This window comes from Strigops habroptila, chromosome 4 (assembly GCF_004027225.2).
Source record: "Strigops habroptila isolate Jane chromosome 4, bStrHab1.2.pri, whole genome shotgun sequence".
Taxonomy (NCBI): Eukaryota; Metazoa; Chordata; class Aves; order Psittaciformes; family Psittacidae; genus Strigops; species Strigops habroptila.
The window spans coordinates 81,547,129-81,567,668 of NC_046358.1; the positions used below are offsets into that span (position 1 = coordinate 81,547,129).

At 38.8% G+C, this 20,540-nt stretch overlaps 1 protein-coding gene across 2 annotated transcripts; it reads right to left on the reverse strand.

Moving 5' to 3' along the window:
* Nucleotides 1–327: 327 nt before the first annotated feature.
* Nucleotides 328–20,299, reverse strand: IQCE (IQ motif containing E). 2 transcript variants are annotated; one of them, XM_030484551.1, is made up of 22 exons: nt 20,163–20,299; nt 19,437–19,534; nt 18,822–18,869; nt 18,161–18,206; nt 16,682–16,807; nt 16,245–16,388; nt 15,271–15,341; nt 14,464–14,577; nt 13,746–13,796; nt 13,139–13,209; nt 12,844–12,916; nt 12,392–12,441; nt 9,618–9,775; nt 9,056–9,111; nt 8,531–8,736; nt 7,079–7,181; nt 4,691–4,774; nt 3,964–3,987; nt 2,913–3,008; nt 1,746–1,876; nt 931–1,034; nt 328–594 (listed from the first exon to the last, which is right to left on the reverse strand). In XM_030484551.1, exons 1-22 carry the CDS (start codon nt 20,185–20,187, stop codon nt 587–589), a joined length of 1,887 nt encoding a protein of 628 aa, XP_030340411.1. In that variant the 5' UTR covers nt 20,188–20,299; the 3' UTR covers nt 328–586. The 2 variants fall into 2 exon arrangements, with proteins under 2 accessions (XP_030340411.1, XP_030340410.1); XM_030484550.1 differs by having other exon boundaries at nt 328–1,034; nt 16,260–16,388.
* Nucleotides 20,300–20,540: the final 241 nt, after the last annotated feature.

Here is a 20,540-nt window from a genome sequence, read left to right on the forward strand (position 1 = left end):
CCAGCATGCTCTGTTTCTGAGCAAGTCTACAGGGACTGTCAGTTTTTCATTGACAAAAAGCAAGTCAATGTTTCTCAAGTCACCCTCAAAACTGCTCTTTTTTCTCCAACTAGTCTGTAAAAGCCTAAAATATCCCACTCTGGATACAACCAACCTGTTTTACTTTGGTTTTAACACCTTTGGAGCTGCATGTCTAAGGCTGTGTTATCTGCAGCATTGTTTTGCCCTTCGTACTGAGTACTTCCAACATCCTCTTAAAAGCCTCTTTGGCTTTAATTCCATCTTCTCACAAACAGCAACGAGGAGTTCAAGAAGGAAACCAAATGGTATAAGAGCCATAAAAAAAGAGAGACATTTTCCCAGTTTGTATTATTGTAGTACTAGTTGGCAAAGTTACCCAGGACTTCATTTTTCCCCTTAATGCAGCATCAGAAGACTGCTGAAAACAATGTTACACATGGTGGACTAGGATGGTTCTTTTTACCAGATGTCTGTCCCCTTCAGAAACCAAGTCAGGATGATGAAAACATTCTCAGCTTGTCTATGGCTTCAGGCCCAAAGCATAGTGGAAAGTACCATATTACAGCTACAGGGCTGGGGGGATTGAAAAGAGAGAAGAGAGGCAATACAGAGGAACATCATGTTCCTTGAATAATTACCACTCACATCAGAGAGAGACCCTCCAAACCACAGTTGTGACAAAAAGGCAAAGCACTTGTGAGGAAGCTGGTACTGATACTGCCAAAGGTTTGGTTTTGTTTTTTTTTTTTACGCAAGGGCCTGCACTTGCCAGTATAAGCAACATGTCATCAAGTTAAAAGAAGACACAGAGTCCCATTATGCATCTGCATGTGCAGATGTTCTCTATAAAATTGCGTGCACCCACTCAAAACACACATTACTTTCGAACATAGAGGGAAATGAAATTACCAGGAAGAGACAACATGAAGTTTGAAGGTCGTCTCTGGACTGCTGCTAAGACCGGTTTCTTCTCTGGACTGTGAACTGCAGAATCTCCTTTCTCACATAGTGCACTGAACACAGAGGGCAGAAAGACATACTGCATCGCGTGAAGCACAGAACAGTAACTGCAGCCTGTCTTCAGAGGGCATGCTGAAAAGTTTATGTTGCTAGCCTCCAAGAAACAAAAGCTTATCACCTGCAGAAGTGAACTCAGACACTAAAGTGAGGTGACAGCTTAACTCTGTAACCATGGCAGCCAGCATTAAAAACTTTCTGAGCAGTAAACCCTGGAGAGAAAGGAAGTATTTTCAAGACAGAGTCACCATAAACCTAAGCAGTAAACAAATCACTGTGTTCTTCCCGAGCTAAATCACTAGATTCTAGCTCTTCCCCGTTCTTCCTCCAAATAACCCTTAACTTTTATATGTCAGAGCTTCAAATCCCCTTACGTTATGAAAGTGTATTAGCTATCAGTTTGATAACAAGGGTATTTTGATTGTTTTTTCCCCCAAGAAGTAATTATTCTACTTTACTTCTTCTCATTGATATGGAAGAGAGTATGCGACAGGACATGGGAAGACCGCTACTGCCACGAGAAACCCTTTTAGTTGCATATCCTTTGAATTTTTTCACAAGTAAGCTCTCCCTTTGTTGGAATAATGGTCTTGTTTTCCTTCTGTGCCAAGAAACCCACACTAAAAGTCTATTAAAGAACTACCCCTCTCCTGTAATAAAGCCAGTTTTGCTACTGCATGTTGCAGAAGTATCTGTTCCTCACTTACCTCTCCACAAGCTGTTCTTTACGTGCTAAGTGAGCCCTGAAAACAGACTGGATGAATGGCAGCATCTCATCTTTCTCCTTGCAATCAGAAGACGAGCTCGAGGAGTTTGACATGGAAGACCTGCAGGAGTCCTGCAAAGCAATCAGATTAAAGAAAACTGACCTTTTACAGATTGCACAGAAGCTTTCACAATCTTTCTTCCGATTATGGAAGTGGTAGTAGAGCAAATATTCCCATCTTTTGGTCTGCAGTCTTTAAGGTTCTATGAGACTAAATCAGCAGGAAATGCAAATCTGATCATCACACAAGCTTTGAAGCATCTGTATTCAATTAATGAAAGTGCAAACACCTGCATGGAAAGTTCATTCATTTTCCAGGAAGGAAATCTTTCGAAGTCAAAGGAGTTAAAGACAACCTTCATGACTGATAGATATATCTTCTGCTTATATCAAGCAAAAGTATTCAGTCCTACTACTGAACTATTGGGCCAGTTTACCAAAATAAAAGTGCGTGTAAAGTGCAACCAGACGGACAACCTGTATGGAGAATTACAAATTAGCCTGCTAAAGGTCCAAAGGATGTTCATCTAAGTTGGCAAATTACATAGAGAAACTAAATGTTTAATTGGTAAGGAAATGTTTTCATATTCAGAACTGAACAATCTGGAGAGAGTTTGATGTGACAGAGGACACAACTCTTTGGTTGAGCATGGCACATGCAAGACTCCTTTACTTTTAATCCCATCAAAGATGCTTTCCAGATTCTTCTTTCTGAACTTCAGCAACAAAGGTTTATCTATTATTACAATGATCCAGTAGTGAACACTTGAGAGCAAGTACAGTTTTCAATAGTACCCCAAATTAAAGAGTTAAATGGTATGTTACTAGCTGATGGGGCAACCAGTAAAAAAAGAAAAAGAGGATTCCTATTTACAGTCCATAATGCAGAGAAGTTATAGCTTTAATCCTAAGAAAAACTGATCTAAAGAAGATGGAAAGGGAGGCTAGGGAATGAGCTTGGTATCTTTCTGGGATGACAGCCATGCTGCCAACCAGTGCATTAAAACAACATCACTGGGTGATTGAGAGAATTAAGTCTGGAAGTACTTTACACTATAGACTAAATATATAATGGGATGCCTGGATACTCATTTGCCCCAACAATTACCTTGTTATGAGAATTTGCATCATGCGTCCTCTTCTTCAGTAACAGTTTCTGTCGACCTAAATGTCCTCTGAAAGCTGTCTGAAGTGTAATAATTGCCTAGCATGGAAAGAAATAAGTAGATGTTAGCTCCTTTGAAAGATGGCAGTTATAAATTAAACCAAGAGAGTCCAGAGGGAAGAGGCACAGGGGGAAAATAACTTTTCCCTGTGCAACAGAAACTCTTTTAACGTCTTTGCATTTGCTTATATTTAAGGGATACACACACGTCCCCATTACTTCACAGGTACACTGCTGCAGTTCAGAGAATGCCCAGCCTGTGACAACCCATAGACTTACACCTCTATGGTTTAAATTCAATCTTAGGAGGTGTTCAGGACTGATCCTGCCAAATGCAGTTAAGTCCTAGCTGTCAGCACTAGCCTGTATTCCACAAAGAGAGCAAAATGCTCCCATTCCCATATTAGATAGCCCAGCAGGCTCTGTGATGCTGTGGCACAAGCAGAAACCCAGCCAAGTCTGGCAGACCACCGTGGTGATTACACTGAACATAAAATCTCTTTCTTCTCAGAGATTTTACTGGATTCTGATCAACAAAAAGCATCTAGATGTAAACCAGCATGTTCACATCACATGGTTTTAGAATTTGTTCTATAATACTCAGAGACAGTTCTCCTTAGCAAAGGCTTCAAATTCCTACTTCAAACGTTTCTGAAGACTCATCATAGTGAAAATTAAAGCACTATTAGAATTATCCAAGTTAGAAAAATTTCCTGTCTGTTGGTATCAAATTTTGATCAAAATTTGGTCATCTTGCAGAAGGTACTAAGCACAGAAAACTTGAGACCAAAAGGGGAACACTTTGACAAGATACATCAAACAAAACCAGGATGTCAGAAGGAAGATCATGAGCCAGCCTGAAGAACAAACATGGTCTCGGTACAACAGCTCATATTACAATAAAACATCTTTAAAATAAATAAATTATTTCTTCGTGCTGTGATATGAATTCAGTTTGGTTTACTGTTTCGTTGACCATCATAAGTACACTCACCTCGTCCAGATCAGTTACATCTCGCTGAAATGAAAAATGCCAAAGTTAAAACTTGTATGTATCTGTGGCATTATCTAATAAAGATTTCCCAATTTTTCCCCAACAATTAAAACACACAGAAAATACCTGTCCTGCCTCCCCCTGAAAACTCCAACACATGTAAGGGAACAAAATACCCAAGCTTTTCATCTTTGAAAGATGCATGGATAGTACTTTCCTCTTTAGTTTCCTAAAAAACAATTACAAGACCCACCTCACAACATAGGTCCTATGCGTGGAAAAAGCAGCATTATGTTGCTGCCAATAAAACAAAATTTAAGGTTAATGCTTTTTCTCCATATCATTTTGCCCTAGTTGAATGTAGCTCCTGTACTGTTTGGAGGATTTCTGCAAGGGGTGTTTAAGTTCTCAGTCTTACTCCAAGGAGGCCAACAGCAATGACGCTGCTTCAGGCGCTGCTAGGCTTCCTTAGTTTCCCTGCTCACCCAGACTTCCCCATTCAGAAATCATTCTTGCAACAGAAACAACAGGATTCTAGGGAGCAAAGGCAAAAGCAGCAGCAGGGAGGACTTGAACAGGGCAGTGGAAGAGAAGATGGTGATAAGGAATTGTACTGGGAAGCACTGCTGCAGTTCCTGAAGCCTGGCAGCAGGCTACTGTAGATACTAAAACAAGAGTAAGACTCAGAGGGGGATATCCTCACTATTCCCCAGTACGAGAATCTCACCTTGTCCCGATACTTCTTCCAGTACCTCTGGATGATTCTGGCTGCTTGTTGCCTCCTTTGATGGTCTTTGCCTTGCAGTGAAAACTGCAAAAGAGAATCTTTAAGTTGGTACACTAAAGATACAAGTCGGAATTCTGTGAGGAAAACAGGTTACAAATGACTCAAACAAATCAGCACCAGAGTTGTTAAATGTTCATCCTGCCTGCAGGGCAGAAGGAAGTTAAAGAGGAAACTCTTAGTTTGGAATACTGGTCCTGTTCAAACTCATCATCTAGATGCCTGTTACACCAAAACACATACCTGTCCCCATTTTAGCTGTTAGCAGAGCAAGGGAACGGAAAGGTTTTCATTTACACATACTCCTATTTTAATATGCATTGGTAAAGCAGTAAGAGCTCCAACAGTGGAACCCACTGCTTTGTTGATCAGAAATAGCTTGTATATTATCAACAGACTGAGAACAAATGTCAGGATACCAGATTTTGCAATTCTTCTCCAGGAAAGACTGGTGCTAATTAACTGGGGAGCTCTCTGATGTCTCATCCTGGCAACCGTGGTCCCATAATCGTCTGTTTAAGCTTACTGATGAGTTTGCCACCATATGACTCCAACAAGACAGAGAGCTTGTGTAAATTGGCATAACTCTACCCTTCTATCTTGAAGAAATTAATTAGAGGTAAAAGAAACCAAGAACAAAACGAGATTTTGTTCCAGTTATATCTTCTGAGGTGTGGTTGCATGCTCCACCTCTCAACAGTTGATCCTTTTGATCCCTAATTATCCCATACTAATTGTCATACCTCACTTGCCAAACAAAAGTTAGCTGCAATTTTAAAAGACTAATTTAATTTGTTGGTGTAAAATTGTAAGTAGAGGAATAAGAGACTTGATAGACTCTGAAAAAAAACCACCTCTTGATTCTGTGAAAATGATTTATTTATAACCTAAAAACACTGAGTTACAGGCTTAAGTTTAGCAAATGGATCATGTTATATTAAAAATGACAACCTACTATTAAAATGAAAAATTGGTAGGAACTTAGTGATAATTACAAATAATGGGAACATTTCAATAAATGGATGGTTACTGGCCAAGAATATATATAGTCTGCAGAGGAAAAAAAGGAGCTGTTTGTTGGCTGTTTTTAAAGCCTCAAGTTATTTGGTATTCAAAACATCATCTAGCATCCATCAGCCTATAACTCACAAAAAAGAATCTAAAGAGTTGCATACTATATAAAAAACCAGCATCCTCTTAAGCTAGTGGACATTTTTATTCATATTTTTTTACTACCTATATTTCAGGGTCTATTTATTTTTAAGTACAAGTGATCAAAATCCCCAGTAATAATTTTCAACTAGTTTTTAGTGAAATGAGATTAACATGACCACACTGCATGTCAAAGCATGTCTGTCAGTGGCCAATTCATCCCTACTGGCCAGTGACAACATTTGTTAGAGGGACAGAAGTTTGTAAAGATACCAAGTTAAATCATATTGCACCAAAAAAACCCCAAGTGATGAGAACTCCATTTAAGACTGTCCAGGATTAACAAGTACCCAAATATATTAGATATAGGAAAATCCAGACAGAAGAGGTTATGAATACCTCAACTCTAGAAAAACTTCAGTTCCAAGGGGGATAAGGGTTTCTTTTATTTATTGACATCCTCCCTAATTCTTTACTCAAATATGGTGTCCCATCATCAGTGGAATTGAGAAAACCTCAATTTTTATGATTAGTGCTCTACATCCTGTAACCCTTCCCATGGAAAAGTACCCTGACTCCATCCAAACAGAAAGGCTAATGAGTATTTTCTCAATGGACAGCACACATTCCCTAACTGAACACCTGACCAGCATAAAAACCATTGAAAAGGGTTTTCTGTCTTTTGCCAGTCTGCCAGTGACTTATCACACTTACCTGTGCCTCTATCCTTTACCTATCAACTCCTACAAGAGCTCCCTCCCTCTCCAAAACTTGACTGAAATTATCTAATGGGTTCAGATGTTATAAGAAGATACAAGGAAACCCACAAATGTCTTTCTTTTTAAGTAAGGCAAAACCCCCAAACACTTAAAAGCATAAGCTTTTTGCAACATTCCACTGAATAAGGAAAAAGTGAAGACAGATAATCACTAAGAGAATAGCTCCAAAAAAAACCCCAAGTTGCAGTGGCAATTATTGAAACAACTTACCAACACATGCTGGGAATTAATCATCATTCCGAATCTCTATGACAAGATTTAATGCCTCTCTGAAAAAACACAACTAGCAGCTATTTAGACTATCAGCTCAATTTGCAATCTATTGCAAAGATGATTAGATGCAAAGGGAAAAAAAACAACCCAGCACCACCACCACACAAACAAAACCACGCGTCCATACCTTAAGAAGCTTTTCCACTTTGTCTTCTGACATTTGACTCTTCTCTTCCTCTTCTTTTGTCTCCAGTTTCCCTAATTTCTGTGTCAGGTTCTGGATTTCCACTCTAAGGTTGGAAAAGCAAAGATATTTATAGGCAGAAATTTTCTGTTATTCCTGCTTTGAAAATATTCAGCCTATTTCACAAGATTTGGCTGCCTTGTTTGTTTGTTTGTTTGTTTGGGTTTTTTAAGGCCAAAGTGGGAAACTGATCAGAGTAACACGATACATATTCTTATAGTAAGAGACATGCGACATCAGTTCTCAAGTTGTGACAGCACAGCCTTACGTTAACATTAAGAAGTCCCAGTGTTACAATGGTACCTTTGATACTTTGAATAATGCATTTAGATCTGCTACAGTTTCATATTTGTCAAAGTCCTTTCTTGCAAAGCAATAATGAAATCACTTCTTTTAGCCACTCTTGCACAGGATTATTATCAAGTTATACAAAATACATGACGTATTACATTCTCAGTTACAAATTACATGAAGTAAATGGAATGACATATTAGCAATGGTCTAGAAATACAGGCTAAGATAAAGATACTACCATTCGTAGAAAGAAAAAATGTCTCTCAGGCTCAGATGGTAGCTCTCTTTTTCCATTTATCTTATTAATTTTCATTATAATTCAATTTTTAATATTTTTCCTATACTATTTGGTCTTCCACTTCCTATAAAAACACTCTATAGAATTTTTCCTCTAGTAACTTACTCCATCCCTCCAAAACAGTTCTGCTTAAATGAATTCCCAGCTTCCTCCAGTTCCAATGAACTTGTATGGATTTTTACCCCCTTTCAAATGAGAATTATACTTTTGATGGATATTTTTCGTGGTTCAGAAGGGATCTTCTAATACAAAATGTGATTCCTTAGAGTATGCTCTCCTGTACTCTTTTCTGACATTTCTCCTGTATATCTTATTCTGACACTTCTGCAGCTCCAGCTCTACTTGAGCCTTAGCCTGCAGTAACTGCTTGTTGTCTAATTTACAAACGTAAAAGGAGATCTAAGCAATACTTAAGACATCCATACTTCAATGAAGTTATTGTTTGATTAAACTCCTAAGTAAAATAGGTTCTCTCAAATTTGTAAAGTAACTAAATGTTTAATTTTTCCCTTTTAAACAAAACAAAAGTATACATTGTTCAGAAGCACCTTGAAAAAATGTGTTAGAAACAAGCAGAAGTTCTCATTTTCCAGCCTCTCTGACTTATTTTTTCCTGCAATGTAATTTTACAGGGCTAACAGGACTACAAGTAGTTTTTGAAATAAAAGCTGAAGAGAAACTCAAAATTCATTTTCTTGCTGAAAACGTGAAGGACTTCTTACATCATTTCATAACGTAACAGGAAATAATTTAGGAATTCATACATACTGAAGAGCAACATCTTAGACAAGAGTTGCACTTACTCTTTACTGAGTAGGAAACTTCGAAGTGCCCTCTTGTCTCTCTGGAGTTTCTTCACTAGCCCTTGAAGGCGATGACATTCCTCAACATAGTCTACCTGCTGAGAGGCTGGATGATCCAGGTCTTCAGCTGAACATGGTGGAGCAAATAACTCTGACTCACAGGTATCTGCTGATGGCACCCTGGCATTTTCCAATGCACATATTTTCTAAACAGGATAAATTTACATGAAGGAAAATAAAAAGGGGGAAAAAGAAAAAAGAGAAAAAGATAATTAAATTCAGCATTAAATTATTTATTTAGGCCATGAGAAAAGATCAAGCGGAAGTTAATTCTAAAATGTGTATCTCATGTAACAAGTATGAGGAAAAAAAGGGAGGAGGGGCACCTGGTACAGACATCAGCTTACATGTATGAGGCAGAACACACAAGGCTGACAGTTTGAAGGACTACATGCCATGAGCACATGCCAGTGGTTCTGCATCTTCTGCTCACAGACAGGTAAGATTATGATTATGATCACTTACTTTTTCAAGTTCCAAAATCCGCCTCACCAGCCTGGGTTTGCTCCACTCACTATAACCTAAATACAATAATAAAGCTTTAAATACGAAACTGAATCAGTGAGTCAACATTGCTCTTGCTTTTTTGAAACTTGTGTCCATATAGAAAGACCATCTAAAGACCTCTGAACCCCAACTGCAAATGTGGACCAATGAAAAAAATGAGAATGGTCTTAAAATATCTGACTTCTACACCAATTAGTTATTAATATTAACACAAACCATTCACATTCATTGGTTTCAACAATTGAAAAAGTTTTCCAGTGAAACATTTTATTTCCAAGTGATTCCAGTCCAGAATTCTCAGGGATAATAATAAAGGAAACCCAGGTCTGACTGGAGCAGCACATCCAGAAGTCAGAGACAAACTCCTGTAAGAGACTTCTTATTCCAACCTTTGCCCCTCCTGAATGCTCACCCTTGTAATAACTCCCTTATTTGTACCAGTGTAGTGTCCTGCTCTCAAACACATCTTTCAAATATACCTAAGTCCCTTGCCCCGTGTTCACCAACTTTCAGCACGTACTTTCTGTTTCATTGGAAGGAGGAGAACTGCACAGTACATGATCTAAATCTTCTTTCAGCCTCCGATTCTCAGCCTGCAAATTTTTGATGGTCCTGGATAATCTCAGGACAGCAGCATTCAGTGCCTTTAGGTGTTTTTGGGTCTCTCTGCTCTCTGTACTTTGAAACGGAATCAAAACCAGAAAGTTAACTTAAAAGCAGAGAACAAAGCAGCAGCATTAAAAATTGTAAAACAGCCTCACTATGTTACTGTCTCAGCTCCCCTCCAACAGCATTTCTCAACTTTTTTTACTTGAGTTACCTATTCTTTTAGGAAAAAACATGCGAAAACCATCTTGCTCAACAATTCCACAACTGTTTTAATTTGTGTCAAAGAAAAAAAGATACTTTAAAGCTCAGAAAGTTCATTACTTGTGCTTCCTCCCCCACTCTGTTTCATTAACACATAATGAAGGGTGCTTGTATGAGTTTTACTTATTTGGTTTTCTATTTGTTTTGTTAACCAACCTTATAATGCTTTCCTGGCACTCTATGGACAACTGATTTAAAATCATTTACCTTCAGCCAACTGGGAGACTCCTCCAAACAACTGTTCAGCATGGGAAGCTAACCTGCGTGCTCTGAATCGCTTTCTCTCACTTAACAAAAAGATTGATATTGGGAGAGAGAGAGGGCTGTAGATGGAATAACTCTCAAATCCAACACACAAGTGTATTTTGAGATGTGAATGCTGCTCTAGGGTAAAAGAAACTACTCCTGTGAAAGTAAACCCCAGAGAGATCTCTTTCTTCATTCAAGATATATTTCAATCAATGTGAAATTTGAAATAGATTTGAAGAATACAGCTAACATCAATGCGATGGGAATAAAAGGCATCAGAAAAGGGAAAGCCTGTTATGTGTTAAAACTGTTTTAAACATATTACAGTGACTTTGCCTTTTTAATTTTTCTAATACATGGGAAAGAAATCTCAGTTTCTACATGTGAAAAAAGTTGTGAGTCTGTTCACAAAACAGATTTCTAGTGAGACAAAATACTCTATTGCTATGAGAAAGTTCTTAAAAACTTATTTATGGAAACTAAGGTTTGAATTAACTGACAGACCTACTTTTGGACAAACGACAATGACAGAATAGTTTGCAAAGGAATCTTACATCCCATCCACTGGAATAATTACAAGGTAAAGGGAGAGACAAGTCTATAGTTAGCATATCGGGTTGAAAAGCTGAATCTAATCTTCCTTTTGGAAATGAAAATGAAATGAAATCACATAAACAAACAGATAAGGCTGTCCAGATGTCACAGTAACTATTCATACAGCTGTCCCAGGCAGAAGGTAAAAAAACCCCAAAACTAAAACACAACACAACCAAAAATGGGAAGTGATAGAAATGGTAACTGTATCACTGAGTGATATGATTTTAGGCTCATCAAAACCTTAATGAAAGAATTGCAGACCATTTTGAGGACTGGAAAGGACACCTAGTTTCTAGCTACAATTGGATACTACAGCTTCATATATAAGCAATCATATTTCAGCATTAACTCTGAAAAAGAAGAGCCAAATGTGATTTACTTCAGCCAGAAATAATGTAGACAAGCACTGTGAAAGAAACACTCTCCTACAACTCTATGTGCCAGAGTCATGAACTTCAACATCATTTATAATTTCAGTGCTCAGCCTCTCAAGTAGAGACTGACAGTCACATAATGGAGAGAGACTGCCCTGACCACTGCTTTTTGAAGCTATGAATAAATTGAGGACAAGGAATAGACCTGATGACTCATTTTCACCTGTAAATAAATGAGGTGTGATGGCTTACAGCCTCCAGAGGCCAGCCACTGAATGCCTGAGCCAAAAGAGATCTTATCTTTTTAAAAACAGTGACAAAACAAATTGCAGTTTTCAATCCACAAGACACAGTGAATTAGGGAAACACAAGCAGTTATACATCAGGACCCATAAAGAGTTCTCATGTGTTTCTATCAGTCTAAATAATTACACCCCAAATTAAGACAGTTGTCTGTACTTAACACCAGGAAGACAGGCATATTTTGAAGTGGTGAGGTAACAAATTTTCCAATCCTATAAGACTCCATTACCCTCTTCTCAGCAAGAATAACGCTCCCTTGCATAGATGCTTTTAATTTTCTGTCTTACTGGAGCTTTGTATTTTGCCTTTGTGCTTTCAATTTTTATTTCCTCTATAGACTATTTGCTCTCATCACCATGTATAAACCCACATAAGTAGTGACAAGCACTAGCACAAGCTTCTCTGACAGTTTCCTACTAGTGCCACTCATGGGCATCTCACAAAAGCTGCCCTGACCTGTAGATCCGTCTCTGTACCACAGGAAAATATTTACTCCAAAATACCTTATTTGCAGCATATACCATAGAGCAAGAAGCAGATCTGACTCAAGAGTAAAATGCCAAACATTTTGAGTGAGCTTGTTTCAATGACCAGTGATATCAGAATAGGTGTGATTATGGAGAAAGATGAATTTTATTTAACAGATAAATTTTCAGAGCTTTCATGTACTTCTCAAATAGCTCTTTTTTCCCCACATCCACAAAATGATCTACAAGGAAAAGATGTGACTAAGACATATGCCAAGGCTGTGAAGCCAACCAAAGCAGTACCAAAAAGCAAATCCAGCAATCTAAATGACAAAATAAGCTGTTCCCATGTAGTCGTTTTCCACCAGTTAAAATAATATATGATATATCAAACACATATATGTAAACATTTCCCTCAAAAGAGTTTAACATACTTTTTCCTCATAGCCTCAGATTTCTCCAGGAGCTGTTGGAGATGATGAACCTGTGAAATACAAACCACAGATTTCATTAAGGAGCTAGCTGTGGAAGCTGACATTGCTAATGCAACACATTTGTCCATTAGGTGAAAACCAGAACAAGATTCTTTGGGCAGTAACAGAGGCAATGATGCCAGGCTACTGTTGGCTTTCATCTAGACACTACACTTATGGATATACATTCGTTTCTTTATTTCCCCTTTTTGGTTAACACACTCAACTTCTTGAGGAAAAAGAGTTTTTCAGTACATATAATTGGAGCTATGAGAATATCTAAGAAAATCTGATTCCACTGACAGCTAAGGCTAAGCTGTAAGAAATCTGTCTAAACCAGTCCAGTTATACTTTGACTCAACCACTGAAAAACTTCCTCTTCTTATGCACATGGAAGGATGCGTCAGACATACCTCTTCAGAGCACGTTTCCATAGCTATCTTCATTTCTTCCAAATTAGTGGACTTCATTTCTGCCTGGAATTTGCTAAAATAGAATAATCCAGTCAGACCAGCAAAGATGCTAAAATACTTCTTCGCTTACAATTTCTGGGTGGGCTGTTTATAATTACTAATATGTTTTCAGAGTTCATTAGAACATCTTAAGGGACAGAATAATACAGATTAAAAATAACATGGACTTCAAATTGCATTCATCATCTCATCCAATACAAGTCTCTACCCTCCCCCCTAGCCAAAAAAGTCATACTTAATAGTCTTGTCTCTCTCCTTGCACAGTTGTTGTAGCTTGAGAATCTTCTGCTTCAATCCATTAACCACCTACAGAAAAAACAAAGAGCTCATGAGTCCTAGAATAACCTGTCTCTTTACTGAAGTTCTGTTTCTTCATGATCTTGCTCTGTCTTTATAAATCGTACCTAATAAGATACACTTATTCCTATATACTTCAGTACTTAGTAAATCATACACGTCTGCTACCCTCTGTGAAAGGGAGCACTGATGAAATCAGATACCTAATTTAAGCTGGTTATGTTACCACAGATATAGTATTTACATACAATCATTAAATAAAAAACATTTTGCCCATCACCCTGCTAAATTCAAAGCAGCCAGTAATAGGGAGAATGCTCCATGAACACATTCAAGACAACGACAAAGAAAGCTCCCTAAAGTAATGTGAATTCCGGATCTTTGTTACTGGTTTCTTATCTGACCATAGAAATAATGGTTACATGATTCCCTAATTGCTTATTCCTTCTTACTTCACTACATGATTTATTTGAAGCAGTAGTGTTTCAGCTTGGCATGAGGAAAAAGGGAAAAAGGAAAGCAAAAGGTAATGAAGAAACTATTACCCATCCATTATTATTCATCTTTTCTGACAAAGTTTGTGCCATCTCGGAGCCCTGTAAGGTAAGACAGATAAAGCAAGTGACCAACCTTGCTACTTTATTGTACTGCTGACTCTTTCAATAGAATTTTCTATCCTACTCATCTCCACAGTCATTTAGCAGTCCAACAGCTTAAGTTCTGAAGTCCCTGTGCTCATTGTTTTATATTAGCACACTTCTCCCAAGATGTAGAACTGCACACAGAAAGTGACAGCCACAAGGATTTCCATGAAATTCAGGTCTTCTGACCATGACCCTAAATGCTTCTTAGCATTGTGGGACTGACAATAAAGCTCATCTTTTATTTCCTGGTTCAGGTCTCAGGACTGCCTGCATCAGTCACCATGCAAGAGGTTAAATACCTTTTACTCTCAAGAAAAATATGCAGAAATCAAGACTCTACACAAACAGCATTTCATTTTTACCTTCAGAAATTACAAGTATCTTTGCTAAGTAAATTTATTTGCACATTATGGCATAATCCTCCTTTGAACTGAGCTGGCCTGGTAAGCTGAAATACACAAAACAGAAATCCCTTCACACCAACCAACCACCTCTCATATTCGAGCTCATCATTCCTAGAAACAAACACTACAGACTCCTGAAACATGGAGAGACAAGAAGAAGATCACACTGCTCAGCACTCTTTTGCCCCACTTTTATCCGCCCAAGAAATAGTCACCTTGAAAGGATCCAACAGGTTTTCAATCTGTTTATCCTTTCTATTGATCATTTCTTCTAGTCGACGAAGCTTAGTTTTCATTTGATGTCTCTCAATTTTCTGAGCTTGTATTGTCTAAAAGAGGGAGCAAAAAATCATAAGCGTATTTCAGAAATAGAAACGCACTGAGTTTTCACATGGAAACACATTCTGATGTCAAAAACAATCCAATTACGATGGTGAGGATGAAGAGGAAAAAAAAAGAAGAACTAAAAAAGACACCACCACACTGGACCAGGGCTGACAGGTAAGGGAAGTGACAGGGTAAAGATAAAAGCAAAAGGTTTAACAGAAAGACAGCCTTACACAAATGATCTATAACAGCCAAGATGTTTGTCTATAGGTAATCCCTAGTGTTCAACATGCCCAGTCCTCATGTTTCATATACTCCACTAAACTGAAAATGTATTAAAATGTGATGAGTAACAGCCAGGAAGGAGGAAAGATGGAAAAAAAAAAAAAAGAGGTGGAGACAAAGAAACCAAACGCAATGAACCTTTTCAGCATCCAGCTAGGGCCATGGCTGGCGTTCAGCATTGGATATACCTCAAGGCTTCCACATCCAGTACTCAGAAGCATCTATCACACCATAAGAACAGTGAAATTGCCTTAAACAGATACAAGTTTAGTTTAGCCTTACATTATAAATGCAAAAAAAAAAAAAAATTGGTGGATGTCCCAAGTTGTAGAAACCAAAGGAATCTGAATCAATAAAGCCTGGAAGGAGCAACGCTATGACTTTCTATGTAAGTATCAGAGAGACTGTACCTTTTTCAGTTCTATAATTTCATCATACATATCTTCTTTTTCTTTGTAGTTAGGATTTCCAGGAACGTAGCCTACGGAAAAAGGTATGTAAAATAAGCTCATCCAAAAGAGGTATTTTTAATCAGAAACCTTAGAGGAAAATAGCTAGAAGAGCAGCAAACTGCAAAGTAGACTTTCAGCATGAAAATTAATTTTAGAAATTCAGGTGAAATGGAAATGTTAACTGTATGAAACTTCTGCTAGATTTTACAGCCAGTTTCTCCTAATTTCTTCTCTATGGTGCTAGATTGAAATATCCATCTCAAGAAAGATCTACACTTCATAGAAGCTACAATCTTCTCATCCCAACAAAATTATTTACAATTCTAAGAGATTCTCATAATACATTTCTCTTTCTCCCTAACATGTAAACATTTATCATCTTTTAAAGTTGCCAGAAACTGTGTACTACCAGCAACAGCATAGGTGTAATTTTAAATGGGGTTTTTTAAGTTTGTAGTTCTCCTTTAAGAAAAGCGGGATAAAAGTTTCACATTTTGCTCTTCTCATAAAACTCAATTAATTTAGTATCACAACCACATGATAAAACAAGAAGTAAAAGGAGTCAATTACATAGAATTTGAGGCAAGCAGATGGTTTCTATCAATGGTTCCTAAACTATGTTTTGCAAAGTCACAATAAATTGTCTACAGCTGGCCCATTGAACCATATTATATTTGCAACGTTTTCAGCTGCAAATGCATAGCAATTTGCAGAAAGTTCTGAAAGCTAATAGTGATTCATTGCTCCCAAAAATTTGGAACCCCCTGTCTTATCCAATTTAGAAATCCCAAAAACGTATCTCATGGATCATATTTCGACACATATTTTAATACAGGCTAAACCGAAATGGCTTTTGCTTTACTAAAGCTAAGATCTTAAGCAGTGTGTGCTTTTACACAGAAAAAGAGATCATTAACTTTCATTTACTACACCATTACATAGTTTACCATTGCTAGAAGAACGAGAATGTTTTGGCTTCTTCGTTCCTAGAACTTCCTTCAAATATTCCGGAGTGCTACTAAAACCAGCTTGCATATGCCCCATGTCAACATCTGACTTCACAGGATAGCTCATTCCTGCCAATAAAAATGGAACAAAAATGCAAAAAACCAGGGATAACTGTGAATTAACTTTGTGGATTTATTCTCAGCAAATGCAACATACAAAGCTCCAGATGTTTTAATTATTCCCTCTATAAATGCCAATGCTTAAGATCAGATAATTCCAACCACCCAAACAAATAATAATGAAATGACTTTCTATGTAGCCTATAATGAAACACAAATCTATTTTTTAAGAGTTTATACATTAAGCTCTCCACAACACTGATTTTTACCCACATATGCAGATAAATTTTCTATACCAATACCTTGTTTCAGTGATCTTAGCCTTGAGTTTTTTACAGCTGCACTCTCAAGATATTCACTGCCTGTTCCCTGCAGAGATGGCCAAACTGCAGCTTTTCTGGAATACAGTTGTGTGCTGTATGGAGACCCTGTAACAAAAGAAAATATCTCAGCGTTGCCTTAAAAAGCTTAAGGTCACAAAAATTCTCTCTGTCTTGTACTTCAAGGCTCACACGCACAATCCTATTTCTTATAAAAATAGGAATTAACAGCATATTACGTATTGATTTCTAAGGAGCAATGGGACATTCACCTACAGGGAAAAAAAATCATAATAAAGAAAAATAAATCTAATTCCCAAAGAAATGAAGATGCCTAGAAAGAGGCATAGTGACAGTAATATGACTTAACACATGAAGAAGTAGTTACATGTACAGTTTGGATAGGCATCCTTACAATACCTGTATGTCTGAATTCATATATTAAATTGACCTTTGAATTAATGTATATTTTCTTGCAGTAATCAAAGAACAGAATCTGTCTTATGCAACTGCTGGGGAACCCCTCATATGACTACTTCAGGTATGGCAGTCAGGTTCAAATACTGACAATAATTCCACTTCAGATTATTCGTACAGATGTGCACTAAATGGGCTAACTAGTTACTCTTAAAATCACCAAGAGAAGTACATACTTTAAGAAACAATGTCACAAACATCATGGTAGAAATGAAACAGCTATTTTAAATTCCACCATTTAGGCAAGCAAAGGGATTTCAGGAAAAGCATTAAGATAGATGTACACCATGCCTCTTCCTCAACCTGAAGCAAAATTTAGAAGTAAAACATTATTTAATTTATTAGAAACAAAACAAAGTAATAAAAATCAGCAACACTTTGAGGTAAAGTCTTCTTTGAAACATTCACTGGACCTATAAAAGGGAAAGTAAATGGAAAAGAAAGAAACATAAACCTCAGAAAGAAAAAAGACAAAAACACACATTAAAACTGCAGATCTAACAAGAACATTGTACTTCTAAGGTCACATGGAAAAATAACCCAAACCAAAACACCACAAACAAAACCAACCAACAAATGAAACAGAGAACTGCTTAATCTACAAACACAGATATCTACTGGATGGTTGGTAGCTGCAGGAATTCTAGATTCTTTCTGTACAGCAAGTATCAGCATTTCTCCAGAAAGACAAAGAGAAAAAGAAATTCAGAATGCTTGCCATTAGAAGTGATAACATGAGAAGGAAGTAGTTCACGCTGAAGCAGCAAGAATTGCAACTAACCTATTAACATCATTATTTAGCCTATAAAAGTCTAACTTCACAGTTTACAGAACAAATCTCAGATAGGTGTGCTCTGCACACACCAGTAAATAATTCTAAAGAGAATAATAAGATGTTGTTTCAAGTGAATCTTCCAGTTCCTGTGTCCCACAAATCTCTTGTTCTGCAATAACAGAAGCAGAAGAAAAAATTTTGGAACTTACTACTTGGTAATTTTGGAGGCTTGCTAAAAAGTTTCTTCTTTAACTTCTGGAAGAGAAAAAGAAATTTTTATGTATTTAAAATATTCCACTCTTCAAAGATTTCAGCATATAATTCTCAAAATTGGCTTCAATCTCCATTTTGTATGAAGATAATTTGTTCTAAAACCAGAGTAAGAACACACAGATTTGGCAACGGTCACCAGAATTAAGGTGGTGCCTACTGGAGTTTTAAACTACAGATAAAAATAGTCTATTCATGCTCAGAACACTAAGACCTTCCCCATCGATATTAAATACGAGTAGCAGCAAATTCAAAATGATCACAGAGTAGAGGCTAATCTATAGAAGTATTTAGCTAAAAGTAAAGACTTACTCAATTCCATTAAAACTCTGTAAAAGGATTACTTCAGCCCATAACTTGATAGAACAGCAAAATGAAGCCAAACATCATTTGCAACCCCCAGTGCTGAGAATTCAGAAGCCAGAATTACATCTGGAACTAGAGGTTTCTGAATGAACTACATTGCAATAACATGGTTAGCTCTCCTCTCTGAAGGGTGTCTTATCGACCAGGAGACATCACGCTGATGTAAAGTGTGCAAGAACATGCCAAAAGGCCTTCTAAAGCATTCATCCACAGCACTCCATTAATAAAACTCACCATTTCTGGATCCAATTCACAGGTTATCGCAGATGGGCCGTCATCTCCCTGGGAAATAAGAGACATTAACTGTGACATGTGCTACTAAACAATTGGTTATAATACACATCCAGAAAACTTTACATCCTTTTACTATCACAACAAAGTTAGAGTGCAGTAAATTCAAATGGTAAATGTGTCACCACAGTTGTAAAACCCAGTATCATTTGCTCCAACACAAACGTTCTGTGTGATATAGTGCAAGTCACGTCAGCCTTGAGCCACAGAGACTTATGCACTTCAGTGCTGAGCATTACAACAGCTGAACCTTCCGGTGCCTCATCTTTCATGGTGCTGGACCTGCACAAATTTCCACCATCAGTCCACCAGTAAGAGTTAAGCAGCAACTCATTCATCTGTCCTCTTCCTCACTGACTTTTTCCTACCCTTCCTATGCTATGGGAACATTCAGTAAACTCAACTGGAGAAGTGATAAGGCTGAGGAAAAAAAACTCCAAAGCAAGGAATCAAAGAAGTGGTTAATTTTTATCTCAGCTTGAGCAAACAAGTTTGTCTGCTTCCCAAATATACGCATATCCACCGTAGAAGGAAAATTCTGCTTTGCTTTCAAGTTACCTGAGTGTACGCTGCCCTCGCAGGAAGAACATCTTCGCTTGCTGCTGTCTCCATTGGGCTCACAGCTGCAGCATGAGTCTTTGGACAGATGCAGATCTCTGTAAGAAGCAGGGCCAGGTGAAGTACTTTTGAGAACCTCAGCTGACAGAACAGGGGCTGGGATTGACAACAGCAGAGCAGGTAAACCAGGTTTTTGTGCTGGCTGACAGCAAGCAAGTATACATCTCACACACCATGCCATATAGTTTTTAATTTCCTGAGGCAATGTTCTTTGCAGTGCACTGATTATTTGTTGTTCTTTTAAGGCCTCTCACTGTGGGAGATCTCTCTACCCAACTGCCGCTATCGCATTAGGAATCAGAGAACACAGAAGGCGCTCAGCCTTCATAGGTAAACACCACCACATTCACCAGGATATTAACATGGAATAACAAAAACACCTTGTCCTTGAAAACCCTTACAACCCACTTTGCTCTTGCAACGCAGGCCCAACAAGAGCCACCTACGATAGACAACAAGAACACATGGTGGCTTCCAGCAAAGGGCCTACAAATCCTCCACTTGGCTGCCCAGACGGAGGGAAACAAACCCTAACCGCACCCCCCCCCGCGCCATCCTCCTAGCCACCGCCTCACCGGCCCGTCCAGCTTGAGGGGGCTCCAGGCTTTGCCCCGGGGCCGGCCCCGGGCTGAGGCCTCCCCTCCCTCCCCGCCGCCCGCTCCTTACCAGCTCCCCCCCCCGCCGCGGCCATGGCGGGCTCAGGGCAGCCCGGGCTCCCCCCGCCAGCGCTTCCGGGTTGCGGAAACCATGGCAACCAGCCGCGCGGCGGGGCGGGAACAATGGCGCCTGCGCGGAGGGACCGGGGGCGGGCGGACCGGCGCCTGCAGCGGCACCACCACCGCCTCCGCGCACAGGCAGGCTGCGGACCGCGGGTGCCACCAAGCGGCGGGAACCTCGGCGGGCTGTGGAGCAGCCCCTGCGAGGGCCGGCTCCAGCCACTCAGGAGCTGCAAGGACAACAAGAGACGCGGCCCTGAGAGCAGCCCCGCACGGGCGCTGCCTCTGGAGCACCCACGGGAGCCCCTCCTAGCCCGCTCCGTACCTC

What these genes read in the sequence shown, in the direction of transcription:
- IQCE (XM_030484550.1), bottom strand. Translation starts at nt 20,187, where the DNA reads ATGGCCGCGGCGGGGGGGGGAGCTG. An exon ending in GGAAGAAGTATCGGGACAAG is followed by an intron (nt 3,988 to 4,690) that starts GTGAGATTCTCG and finishes TTTTCATTTCAG; the next exon opens with CGAGATGTAACTGATCTGGA. An exon ending in ATGTAACTGATCTGGACGAG is followed by an intron (nt 3,009 to 3,963) that starts GTGAGTGTACTT and finishes TTTCCATGCTAG; the next exon opens with GCAATTATTACACTTCAGAC.